General features: G+C 41.5%; 1 protein-coding gene across 2 annotated transcripts in view; it reads left to right on the top strand.

The window, feature by feature from the left end:
- Positions 1-13,552, top strand: part of PRPS2 (phosphoribosyl pyrophosphate synthetase 2) — a 69,529-nt gene that overhangs the window by 43,886 nt on the left and 12,091 nt on the right. For both annotated transcript variants that reach the window (XM_040336514.1, XM_040336515.1), the window contains one exon: positions 12,477-12,575. In XM_040336514.1, the coding sequence (XP_040192448.1) occupies positions 12,477-12,575 (99 nt within the window). The remainder of the gene's footprint in view (positions 1-12,476; positions 12,576-13,552) is intronic.

Consider the following 13,552-nt stretch of genomic DNA (forward strand, 5'->3'; position numbering starts at 1 on the left):
CATATCGGACCATATCGGACCACGCAAAAATGGTGTTGAAGAACAGGGTGGTGCAGGAAATCAAATTTGATGTCCCTGCACAATTTGCGAGAGGCGCAAAGCCCCATGACATTGCGCCCCCACATGCAACAGGAGCACGTCCAGCAGCCTGTCCAGCCTAGCATAGTGATGCAACTCCGGTAAAAGACCCTGGACCACAACATCCTCGGGACCCCAATCGATCTGATCCTGACCTGTTCCCTGGGAAAACACAACTGCCTGTCCTCCGGCCTAACTGCAGCACGTTTTAAAAAAATGGACACTTACCTGTCCAGCGTGCCCGCGATGTCGGCAGCCGAGGCCGGGCAATCTCTCGGCTGCCCCGGCCGCCATCCTCAGTGAGGGAATTGGGTAAGTGAAGCGTTGTCGCTTTATCGCCTGATTCCCTACTGCGTAATCGGCGTGGCCCGTCCTCGCTGCTCCCCACTCTCTCCTGGGAACAGTGTGTTTCCCAGGAGACAGCGTCTCATATTTGGATGGAACTCCACTTTACCCCCTGTGTGAATGTGTGGTGCTTTTCTTCAGCACTAATGGAAAAGACTTGGCAGAGGTGCAGATAACCAAGATCTTCCCCTCCTTTCTCCCTAGACATGAGCCATTATGTGCCAACAACTAATGGTTGTGCGTGCCAGGATGGGCTAATGTGCATACGAATAAGCATCTGTTGGCAGGTGCACCTCTTGCGCTCTTTTTTTTTTTTTTTTTTCTGCAATATATTTCTACGTATTTGCAGCAAAGTCATGAAGCTGTATATAAAACTTTTGGCTGGAACTGGAGTAGTTTAAGGTATCAGACATTTTAAATATTCATGTAGGACTTTGATGGTAGTTTGGATCGATCTTCTTCATATTTTTAGAATGTACCTTTTGGTTGATAGATCTCAGAAATAAAAATTTGTTGGCTGGGTTGGATTTTTCCCTAGCCAATAGTATGTTAAAATGGTATTAAACCCAAAACCAACAGTGATTATATGTGGCTGATACCTAGCAGTTACAGCAAACCACCTTTTGGGATAAAGGTTTTGCATAAATACTGATCATTGTAAGCAACCCTGTCCATAATATGGTAAATGATTTGTCTCGTCCCTATAAACTGGTATATTTGCAGATGAGCTTGTTCTTTTGAAAACCAACAGACTTACTGGCTGGACCACAAAATTAAAATAGAAGATTAGCAAGCCTAAAAAATAAAACTAATTCTGATCTCGCATGTAAGAATTGGTATGCTGCAATATAATGCTATGTATATGTTTGCTTTTGGGTTTAATACTGCTTTAAACACAGATAGCCCTGCGAGCATGCACGTCCATGCTGTAATCTGTTTTATGGCTGGCCACCCAGCAGCTGTTCATACAAAACAGGTGATATTGATCTGATATTTAGGTAAGCATTTATGAGCTCCTATTTCTCATGATGTACATGCTTTAGATTGCTTTGCAATATCTCAATGTGAACCTGAAGCATGTAGAGTTCTCTTTGCCATTGTTCTAAATTTATATAGTTTTCACTTTATTTTTTCACATATTTACACCATGGTTCTACAGTTTTTATATTGCCCTTTTTTCAGAGTCCGCAATTATTTTTTTTTTTTTTTTTTTTTTTTAATTCATTGACAGATGGAGATGTAAAATTGGGTAATGCACTTAAAATACACAAATCTAGTCCTGTACCTTTGTGTTCTACATATTTCTGTGGCATGTGTTTACAGATAACCTGTCCTTTGCATCTGCAGGGCAAATGCCATTTGCCCACCAGAAAAGCTCGTCTTCCCTTCCACTCCTCCACCACTTCGGATGTGAGAAGCATGTGAACCCTGCTACAATACGCAGTGTTGGGTCCCTGAAGGCTCATGAATAGTATGGTCATATAGAGGCAGGTAGAAAGTCCTTACTCATAAGAGCTCTGAGCAAGGTAACCTGAACCCTACAGGGCTTCTTTCTTTCTTTTGCTGGCGAACAGAACAGTGGAGATTTGAAGAGAAGGTAAGTATAAGCAACTTGTGCACTGTGTTGATGCGATCTGTTGTGGGTGTCAATTAAAAGCAGCTTGCAAAATGCAGTGCGTTTGCCTGAACCAGATCGCATAGGCATGAACACCCATGCTATCCACTTCCAGTGGGAACAAAAAAAGCTGCCTGCACCTTTTTCATGTGGATGCAGTGCGATTTGAACCATGCAAAATAAATGGCTCAGATTGCACCACACAGAATGGCATGTGATTTGCACAGGAATGTGTGCGAACGACATGCAGTGTGACAGTGTGTACCTTAGAGTTACAAAAAAGGGAAAATTTTGTGAGTATGATATGTAGATAAAACTTTTTTGTGTCTCTGTCCCATAAGGTAGATTTTTTTTTTTTTTTTTTTCAAACACAACAGGAAGCCAAAAAATCTCAAACTAAGTTAATCCCCCTCTTTAGCAGTAGTTACTGTCACACGTATCCCCTTTGGAAGATTTCCTTTCCATTTCAGATTCAACCACAGTTTCTTCCTTATTTTGCCTCTTGATGACAAAGGTCACCAGAACAAATGGAGAGATAATCCCCAGTGGTTTCACAGACAGCAGTAGACACTGGACTATCCAAAATGAAAAAATAATTTGGCTTTAAATGCAATTTTTTGACAGCAACATTGTGAGAGCATATATTTTCTATTCTACAATGTGTTCTATTTCATTTACAGAAGTTCCAAAGCATGCTGTTTCAGGAACAAAAAGCCATTTATACCTGCTTACTGAAAAATCAAATATTTTACTATATAAATTGATGCTGTTGAAGGCAACAAGATAACCAATCCCAAGGTCTTTCCTTCAAGAGTAAACTTTACTCTAGTACTATAATAATGTTTAAATAACCTTTAGCTAGGGGGAGAGAAATTGCTGCCAGTTTACTTCCCAAACTTGGAGAATTGTGTAATTTTCTTGTTGCATCCTCTGGAAAGCAAACATTTGGCAGTTCAGTTCTAGCCTTGCTATGAACATTGTAAGGAGAGCAGGTCTGTAGCCAAAGTACATCATATTCTCAGAGGCCGAGGTGTCAAATGGCATGCGTATGTCAATATTTCTAAGCAGCGATGTCATGTGCACTGTTCTTTCATAGGTATGCCTTTTCATATTCGGCATGTTTATCAGTTCATGGCATTTCTGATTAGGGAAGGTCAGTAGGGGGGGAAAAAGTGTTTATGAAGGAGAAAAATATTACTACGTAATCCTAATTGGAAAAATGTATTGCAATACAGATAGCTATGCAGGGAGTTTGTATTTTCCTCCCATATTGGGACAGTTATAAATGATTATCACTTCTAAAAAAACATTAGCTCATAGCTGTTATTTACTTTCTGCTATAATACACATCCAAAAAGAAAAATGTAAAAAAAAAATGTCTTGATCAATTTGGGCCAATATGTATTCTACTTATTTTTGGTTAAAAAAATCTCAGTAAGCATATATTGATTGGTTTGCGCAAAAGTTAGTGGCTACAAAATGAGGGATAGATTTAGGGACTTTAATTTAATTTTTTTTTTGTTTTTACTGGTAATGGTGGCGATCTGCTGTTTATTAATTTTTTTTATTTATTTATTGAAGGACTACGACATTGCAATGGACAAATCTGACCCTAAATAAAAAAAAATTGGGTACAAGTGACACCAATATAGTGATCAGTGCTAAAAAAACAAAAAGCATTAATCAATTAGTTAAATGTGTTCACTCGGCATGTGTTCTAACTGTGTGGGGGACGGGCTCACTGGGATAACACAAAGATCGCTGTTCCTGATTACTAGGAACAGCAGATCTTGCTTACATAGGCATATCCTCGTTCTGCCTCTGTACCGCGATTGCCGATGGGCATAGTCTCCCGGACCCACATGTCCATAGTATCTCATGCACAAAATGATGTACAGGTACGTTTTGCGCAATAGAGCCGCCCTGCCGCAGTATATGTGCGGCGGGCGGCCAGGAAGTGGTTGATCATTTACTGTTCAAAGATTTAATGACATTTTCTAGGTCTTTCCTGTCCCCAGAGAGGGAGGAATTTCTAGTACTTTTGTTGCATGAATCTGTACAGCTTTGGCATAAAAAAAAAGGCTTTCAGAATAGAGAATTACAATAAATCGCAACAAAGTAGTTGAAAGCTTCATTCAAATCTATATTTTAAAGCAAATGTTTAATTTGTTTTGCAATAACATGGTGTAGATGGAGTTTAGGTTAACTGACTATAGCTTTTACTTTGTTCACACTGTAAAGAGATCTGGAGGAGATTCTGCCAATCACAGGCTGTGTCATGCCCCTGCAGCCTGTGTCAATGGTGTATGTACTGGGACAAACAGGGAAGTAAAGCCTCCATTAATAATCTTATATCCCACCCCCATAGTGTTTGGCAATATGAGGGGAGGTGGGATGGGGTGTCCTTTATCACCTTGTCAATGCCCACGTGTGACTTTTTATAGTCGCATGGGCTACACAGATAAGAAAAAGATTAAAAATGGCTTAGAAAGGAACTGAAATCGGAGCATGCTCGCATCTACTGACCAGCTGGTCTATTCAATCTCGGGCTGCAGCACATGCAAGGAGAGAGGGACAGTGAACAGCAGGATCAACCAGGATTTCTGCAGTCTTTAGAAAACAAATGCTGTAGTAGAGTGAGTATGACCACAATGTAATATAGCATGTATTGACAGTTTTTGATGATTTGGATTTGATACTTTATGGCATTTCTCTATATAGAATGGGAGCAAAAGGGCGCTGGGCCCCACCTGAGAGTATATGGGCTTTTTAATCTTTGAGAGGGAATTTGAAAGCCAGTGGTCTGTTTTGAACCTTGGATACACCAATGACCCTAACTTAACAAAAATACTACTAGATTGGGTGTGCTAAACTTTTAGAATTCCACCGACGGGCAGCTAGAATCCCTACTTAAAGTGGGTGTAAACCCAATTCATGAAATTTGAACTGGGCACATACATCTGCAGTATTTGGTTATCTCTCTTCAAAGTGCTACGTCCCGTAGCGCTCTCATGAACAGTTCCTGTTATCGTCCTGATAACTCCTGACAAATTCTGACACATTAGATAAAAGCAGCCCAGGTTGCTAAAATTGATTAGCAGGGAGCTGGCCCTGTTAACAAAACACCTCTGAGTCTCTGCGTATGATGAGGGGGTGTGTGCCTTTCCTCCATTTAGAAATGTTAGCTATCTTGGATCTATGCCCAGACATCGCACTGTGTTAACCAGGAAGAGAAGATTTCCTAACACGGTCTGAACTTTCTAAATGGTATATAAATGTGAAGACAGCAGATATGGATGTAAAACCTATGTAGGGAGATTTGGTTAATCTCTGTGTATCATCTGAGGCTGTTCACTTCAAGTCCCAGTTTGAATTGACTGATCTTGCCCTCCATCCTATATTGGTGTTGACTTCAACATCAACAGTGCCTGGATGGGTGGTTTCTTCCAAAAGGCACCCCACCACCCCTGGTCCCAGTTTCATGGAGTGGAATATAGCAAATGTCTGGAGTCGCGTACTCCAGTAATGATTGCATGTTACAAACATCAAAATCTTGTCCTGTATACCGCTCTTGCTGCACGGTTGAGAGGTGGATGCTCCAAAGTGTATCTGACTTGCTTAACCCTTGAGAGATTGTCTTTTCATCCCTACTCTTGAGGCTGTTATTAGTAATGCAACAAGTGGTCAGAAGATGCTTCTGCCTCGGCGCAGGTGGCCTGCAGAGGGGTCTGAGGAATCCCACTACTTCGGCATTAGATACTTTCAGGCCTTTAGAGCCCAACTCCTATTAGATTTATATGGTATTTTGGCATAAAGGCGTTTCCTCCACTTTTACAAGTGGGGCGCTGATTGTGTCCTTGTGTCAGGTGTATATAGGGCATTGGGGGAACACCCTTTCAGGATTGTCTCCTTTTTCTTTCACTTGCTTTTGGTCCTTCTCTGCCATTCTTTCTAGTTAAAGGGACCGGGCCCTGAGCAAGACACCCACATTGTCTGTAAGGACCAGGTAGTCTCTGGCATGACCCTCAGTCTCTTCAGGTGAGTGGGGTGGTCTCTTCCCCCACTTGGTGGGGTGAACCTTACTCGAGGCTGCAAAACAAATGGTTCCCTCGTCAGTAAACCCTGCTTTGAGTCTGCTACCTAGGTTTGACTACCTGGTACATCACCTAGATACTGCAGTGTCCAATCCTCCCAAGGACATGTTGGGAGTCCTCAATTCAGTAGGACAAGTATCCTGGTCCCTACAAGTAGCACCACTCTAACTGCACTGTTTTTACCTTTAAAAAGAAAAATCCATTACCATGTAGCTCTCCTCAGCCGGTATATCTCTGCACCGAAGAGAAGTTCGCACATCAGGGTGCTCCTAGTCTTTTGCGGCAGGCTGGAGGTCTCTGGATTCTTGCTAAAGGAACCCTTATATGTAAGGGATGGAGAATTTGCTAAAGGAACCCTTATATGTAAGGGATGGAGAATTTTCCTCTTCCTGTGTCTAATCCATGGCCTCTTGATTAGGATGCTCCTTTTTGTTCAGCCCTTCATGAGGTGCATGTTCTTGGCAGTGAGTTTTTCTTTGCCTACAGAGTTCCTCTGCCAGGCCCCATATACCTTTAGGTGCTAAAATGGATGGTTTTTGTTAATCCTTATTTTCCTCTTGGCTTTTTTGCCAGTCTAGGGTTGTGGTATACCTGTTAATTCTGGTCTACTACCCCTGCTGAAAATTTTGTTTAGAAACCGCAGTAGCTCAAGCTAAAATTACATAGCTGAACAGCCAATGCACTGACTTATTCTTCTCCCTTTCTGACTTTGAAGATGCTCAAAGTTTCAGTAAAGCAGAGCCTGAAAACTGCTTTTGCAGTGTTCCTCTTTTTTTTTTTTAAACATGTAATGGTGCATCCATTATGTGTAAACCCTGTATTGAATGATTATTTGTATAATAAAAAAATGTAATTAGTTTACACATGTATAAACCTTTATCCCAAGCTGGGAAAGTTCTGATTTATTATTATAAAGGTAGCAGTATTCATGATACATAGCATATAGACAAACCACTGAAAATCATTAATCTAATGGCACAGCGTATGGATGGGTTTCCGCAACATCAACCTACACTATGGCATTCCTGAGTTCATCGTTAAAATATATAAAATAAAAATTGTTGCATAGTGTAAAAAAGATAAACACCTCTCTGTAATTTTGTTAAAATGCAAAGTGTATAGTTCTTTGCACATTTTCTGCAAACACAGCCTGTGATCTTAACCTGTCAATGAGTAAAGCTGCTGTCTCTCCAGAAATGGAACATAAGAATAATCAGCAGCATGTGCAAATCTCATGGCAGAGATCAACTGTGATATTGCTCCTTGATGACAGACGTTGAGCAGTCTTGGTGCATGTTATGCACTGGATAAAAAAAGGTCATTATTTGCTAGTAAATTCCTTGGTAATTTTTAAATTACTTTTCCACAGCAAGCCAGGATTAGTGCTCCAATGATTAAGCTATTACCGTAGTTATAACTAGAAGTGCCATTACAAGTAAGTATGGCATCCAGACTTTTTAGTACGGACCAATACATTTTTTCATAATTGGAAAGGTGTTGTGATGACGACAATTTTTTATTTTTTTTAAACACTTCTGGGCATCAGAGTGGTTAGCAGTCGGCATTCCTGCCCTGTACCCCCAGGGTCCTCGGGTTCAAATCTCATCCAGCACACTGCTCGAGTGGGTTTCCTCCAGGTACTCATGGTTTTCTTCCACATTCCGAAGTTAGTTGGCTCCTGCCTAAACCTGCCTTAGGCTGGCCATACACCATGCAAATTGCTTTTCTGCAACCATGGGTTGTAGAAAATAAATTTGCAGGACTCCCTCATTAACACAAACAGTGTTGACAGAGGAATCGCCAATTGTCTTCTCCTTGCTGGGGGTTGAGCAGGGGAAGCCATCCCTGCTGGGAGAAGACTGTCATTATTGCTAGCGGCTATAGCGGCCACTAGTGATAGTTGCAAGAGAATCTTGCAGGCTGGTTTTACCCAAGTTGATCGATCATCAGGAACCGAACGAGAATCAAACTGTGTATGGCTGGCCTTAGTATGTGTGTGCGTATCAATGGGAGTTGGATTGTAAGCTTGTTGATGACGAGGACTGATGTGTATGTATCCATGTAAATATATAAATTAAATATTCCTGTATTTATTTTATTTTTTATATGTGGAATCGAGCTTTGATTTTAGGACTGAGAATAAAACCAACTTCTAAATTGCCATCATGGCTGCCAAGAGGATGTGGAAGTCCCAGATAATTTAAGACCATACAACACTGCTTCAGAGGTCCTACTGTCTGTTCACCAAAAATGTTTTGTGCAATAAAGAAAATTTAAATTCCTATTAAATATAAACCATGTCACTAAAGTAGCTTATAAGCTTTAACCCCTTCCCGCCGGGCCCAACATTCCTTTCTGAATATGCAAGGGACAGGGAAGATCCATAATGTAACTACTGTGATTGACTTCCATGGTCATATGTCCCGCTAGCTACCAATTGTTTGTGGGGACTGAGAGCTGTCTTTGTCAGCTTGTTCTCTGTGCTGGTTGCGTGCTGTCGGCACAGAAATGTCAGCCACCCAGTGACACATTTGTGCAGCGTGTACACGTTACATCCCATGCTTTTGCTGCCACACATGTGTTACATGGATGGCAACAGGTTCACATGTTTAAAGTGATTTCAAAAGACCTCTTAATTTTTTTAAATTGTTCTCCATTTGTTGTAACCTTGTCACACACTCCTTATGGAGACTAAAAGTTTAAATTGCTATATTGCAGAGCAATGTTCCCCTCTTTGCTATGCAGCCATTACTGTACATGCATGTAGACCGTGACTGCTAGAGGCTGCATGAAATCATTATCACTTCGAAAAAAACAAAGAATGAAAAAAGATATTATAAGATAAAATGTATATATTTTTTTTATATTGGGAGGGGGACATGGCAGTATTTACTTATGATACATACCATATGTCCTCAGTTGGGGTTCACAGCTACTTTACTGTCGGCTTAGAAACCATGAAAAGCATTGCTAATGAAAATTTATTTGTGTGGTACTTCATAGCTACCACTGATTGCTGTTGCTGCAGGATAAAGAGAAGATATGTTTTTATATTAAACTTCCTAAGAATTCTAATATAATCGCTAGCATTTTACCTGTTGCATGTTTTCAGATTAACGCACATAAATGTCATTCTATAAGCATTATACTAATCAATCCTCATAAGTTGATCACAATTATGAACTTTCCTGAATACCCAACCTAAGCCATGTTTCCTACATTTGGACCTTGCTAATGTGTGTTTTTTCAGTATGTTGACACATTAAAATAACGGCAGATTAATTTGGGTGTAGAATGTGGAAACAAGTTGGCTGGTACACAGGGGCCTTTTAAAGCGGTGGTAAACCTCCTCAACATGATGAAATATGAACAAAACAGCATGCGATCGGCACTGTCCAGACAGAGGGATAGGGGTCATGCAGCCTCGTAGGACAGTGGGATAAGAAGAAAACTTCTAGCTTTAACCACTGCTCGGGGGACACTGATAAAAATCACAAGACTGCTATATACTGCTGAGGGGAAAAGGTTTAGATTAACTAAAATAATTGCATTTCAATGTCCTGTGTACTATGGGAGACCAGATATATTGAATGCAGATTCTGGGTTTAGTAACATGCTTTAAGTGTTGGCAGGACCCAAGGTTTTCCAGCAGAACATTGCCCAAAGCATCGCACTGCCTCCAATGGCTTGCCCATTTCCCTTAAAGCTGAAGCCAGCCTGAGTTTGTTTGGCTGGGCTTCTCCTATTGTTCACAGGAGTACAATTTGTTTTGCACTCCTGTGACCTGTTTTCTTCAGAGAGCGGTCTGAAGTCCGCTCTCTGCTGATGTCACTGAAATCGGTCCAGGCTCCACGTAATCCTGACAAAATCTGGATTCGCCAGGTTACTGGACTGATACCAGTCTCAGCAAGTCACTAAGAGCCTGAGATGGAAGCTCCCTGCCCCTCCACAGCTCAGCACTCCAGTGAGCATGGAGGAGCAGAGCGGAGAGCTGCTGATTGACATGCAGCAGATCTCCTCTCTGGCATCTGTGAAAACCGAGCGATCGGCGGTGTTCAATTGCTTGGTTCTCAGTGTAGTAACGCCGGAAAATAGATGCAGCATTTGTCCCATGCTGCATTCACCTAAGTAAGGATTAAAGGGGAAAATCCCCCATACTTCTCTTTTTAATGCATCCCGGTGCCATCTTTTTCTCAGGAAAGTGATACGCATGCACCTGGCCAGCCACATGATGTACAGGAAAACATATTTCATCAGAATAGACACCTTCCATTGCTCCGTGGTCCAGTTTGGATGCTCACTTGCCCATTGTAGGTTCATTGTGGTCACGAGTCTAGCCATTACAGCTTGTTCCTGGTCAAAGGTGATCAAATCCTTACACTTGCACATTTGTGTTCTACTTTTAACACTAAAACTTCAGGGACAGTCTGTTCACTTGCTGTTTCATATATCCCACTGCCTGTAAGGTGCTATTAATAACGAGGAGAAGCTGGAAGATTGGGTTTGAGTTCAAATAAAGAGCACTGTCTTGATTGTTCTCCAAATCACAATGAACCTTGGCTGGAGCTTTTATTTTCATGTTCCCATTTAGATCACTTCTGCATCAATTGCATATAAGCTGCTCCATTTGCTTATTTGTTTTAGAGACAACCTATTTTCTATTTAATTGCATGGCATGCACTTGACTAAATGCCTATTTGGTATTCCCCCTTCTATGAACACTGCTAAAAATGCATTAAAGTGGTTGTAAACCCTTACAGACCACTTGGCCCTACAGGTAAGCCTAGATTAAGGCTTACCTGTAGGTGCAAGAAATATCTCCTTAACCTACACGGTTAAGGAGATATTTGCAGAAAAGACTGCACCGATGTCTATGGTGCATGCGCGTCGTAGACAATGGCGCAGGCGCAATGAGCGTGCCATTAATGAATGGGACCATGCTGTCCCTGACGGCTCCGGCTCACATGCGCGGGAGTGATGTCATCGCTGCTCCGGCCAGTCACAGCGCCGAAGCAGCGATACCCGGAAGTCACTCCGGGTATCATGGTGGAGGAGAGGAACAAGGGTCACTGCGTGGGCTTCGATCTCGGGTAAGTAATTCATAATGAGCTAGTATGCTATGCATACTAGCTTACTATGCCTTTCTCTTGCAGGGTTGTTTTTAAATAGTTAGATGAGCTTTTGAAGCCTAGCATTTCTATTAGTCACCACAAGATGGCAGTATGTATTAATGTATTTCTACAGCAGTGACTGCATATTCTGTAAACGCATTTTCTTAAAGCCGAATTCCAGAAAAAAAATCACCTTTGTACGTTGGTTCAGCTTATTTAACTCTAATGCAGTATATACTACATCCAGATTGCTGCTGGAGATGCTAAAAATCGTAGTTGTCGTCATGACAGATTTAAGGACGGCTTAGCTTTTACATGGACTGCTGCTGTGAGTTACCATTTCCTACAGTTTTTGATAAAATACCTTGTATACTATTCACAGAATGCAAGGTATTCTGTAATTGGACAAGGGGAAAGGAGGGGTGGATGAACATCTTGTCTAATCACAAAATGCCTTGGACTCATCAGATCTCCCATTACATGTTGCCTGCAATATACTACAGGAAGGGGGTGAATACAAGACCAGTCGCCATGCACAAGGAGAGAGCCGCGTTGACTGGTCTGTATTACATGACAGAGGCAAAATACAGGAGGTGCTTCATACTGGTTTACTGTGTAGATATGACTTTAAATTCTCTACCTGTCTACCGCTCCTAATGGTCCGTTTTTAAGAAGAGCTCCCTAAAGGTTCAGGCAAAAGTAGAAGCAGAACATTGGGGTGCCTTTTGTTTGGGGCTTACTTTACCAATTTCAACAGAACTTTTTAAATATTTAGCTAATTTTTGTAACACTTTTTCTAAACTGGGCAATCTTCATCTGTATGCAAGAAAACCTAGCCTTCATATCAGCAGGTCAGGGTTGGTAACATTTTGTGGCTGTCATACATTTGTGTACTCGGGCAGATGTTTTTTGATCCCGATCGGTGCTTTGTTTCACTGGGTGCTGCAAAACTCCAAAATGAATGCAGACTTTGGCATCTAGTTAAAATACTGCATATGTTAGAGGGACCCAAGTCTTGGCTAGTGCACCATCACAGCACTTGACACCTTAATTTTGTTAAGGTTACAAGTCTGTCGGCAATGACAGGACTAAATCTGTTTCTGATAGTGAGCACCAGGTCCTATCCCTTTTTATATTTTACTTTGAAAGTGTATTAAATGTCTGATTTTCTCTCTGCTTAGTTTATTCATTTTGTTTTCATATCTCATTGGTAATACTTGTTTATTTTTACAGAGTCGGGCTCCTATATCTGCCAAGCTAGTTGCAAACATGCTGTCTGTAGCTGGAGCTGATCACATAATCACCATGGATCTCCATGCTTCCCAGATACAGGTATGATTTTGTCTCAACCACATACACATGACGATATTATTTTCACTCAAGTCATCTGTCTGTTCTGTTAAAATATTTAGTGCACATCCATTTTTAAATCGGCTGAGCATGAATGTGTACCGTATATACGCAAGTATAAGCTGAGATTTTCAGCCCTTTTTTTTTTTTTTTAAGGCTGAAAATGCCGCCCTTGGCTTGTACTCGAGTCTATACTCCTGACTGTGTACCTGATTATGGTGCAGAGTCAGGCGGCGGGCAGCCATTGTGGAAAAGTCACGCCTCCTTGTTCTGTTTATCGGATTATGGTGCACTGCAGAGTCAGATGGCGGGCGGCCATTCTTGAAAAGTTGCTCCACCTCCTCATTCTGTTCCGTGATAGGCAGAACACGCAGTTTCCCAGCAGACACTGTGTTTAGTGTTCCGCCTATCATGGAACAGAACGAGGAGGAGGCGTGACTTTTCAAGAATGGCCGCCCGCCGTCTGAATCTGCACCATAATCGGGTACACAGTCAGGAGTATAGAATCCACGTATGGTGATCGGTGATGCAAGATTGCAATGGGCACAGTGAGGTGTGTAAATGGGCATTATTGACCCTCTTTTCCACTTGCAGTAGCTGCTGCATTCTCACCCTAGGCTTTTACTTGTGTCAATACATTTTCCCATTTTTTTGTGGTAAAATTAGGTGCCTCAGCTTATACTCTGGTCGACTTATACTTGAGTATATATGGTAACTGTATTTTGAAGAAGTCATGGGAACAGCCAGGTGCCAAACTTAATTTACAAAATATAAAGCTAAACTGCGCCAAATAAAATAAGCAGCAAGGAGTGCACGTGCTCCAATAAAGTCTCTGAACCCCAAATAGAACCTTGAATGGGGGTAAATTTAATATATATGAATATAGTCACAAAAACAGTGATGAGGGATCGCAGCGGACCCCAAAACAGGTTAAACGAACACCACCGTGTAAAAGGCTT

Source organism: Rana temporaria, chromosome 2 (genome assembly GCF_905171775.1).
Source record: "Rana temporaria chromosome 2, aRanTem1.1, whole genome shotgun sequence".
Classification (NCBI taxonomy): Eukaryota; Metazoa; Chordata; class Amphibia; order Anura; family Ranidae; genus Rana; species Rana temporaria.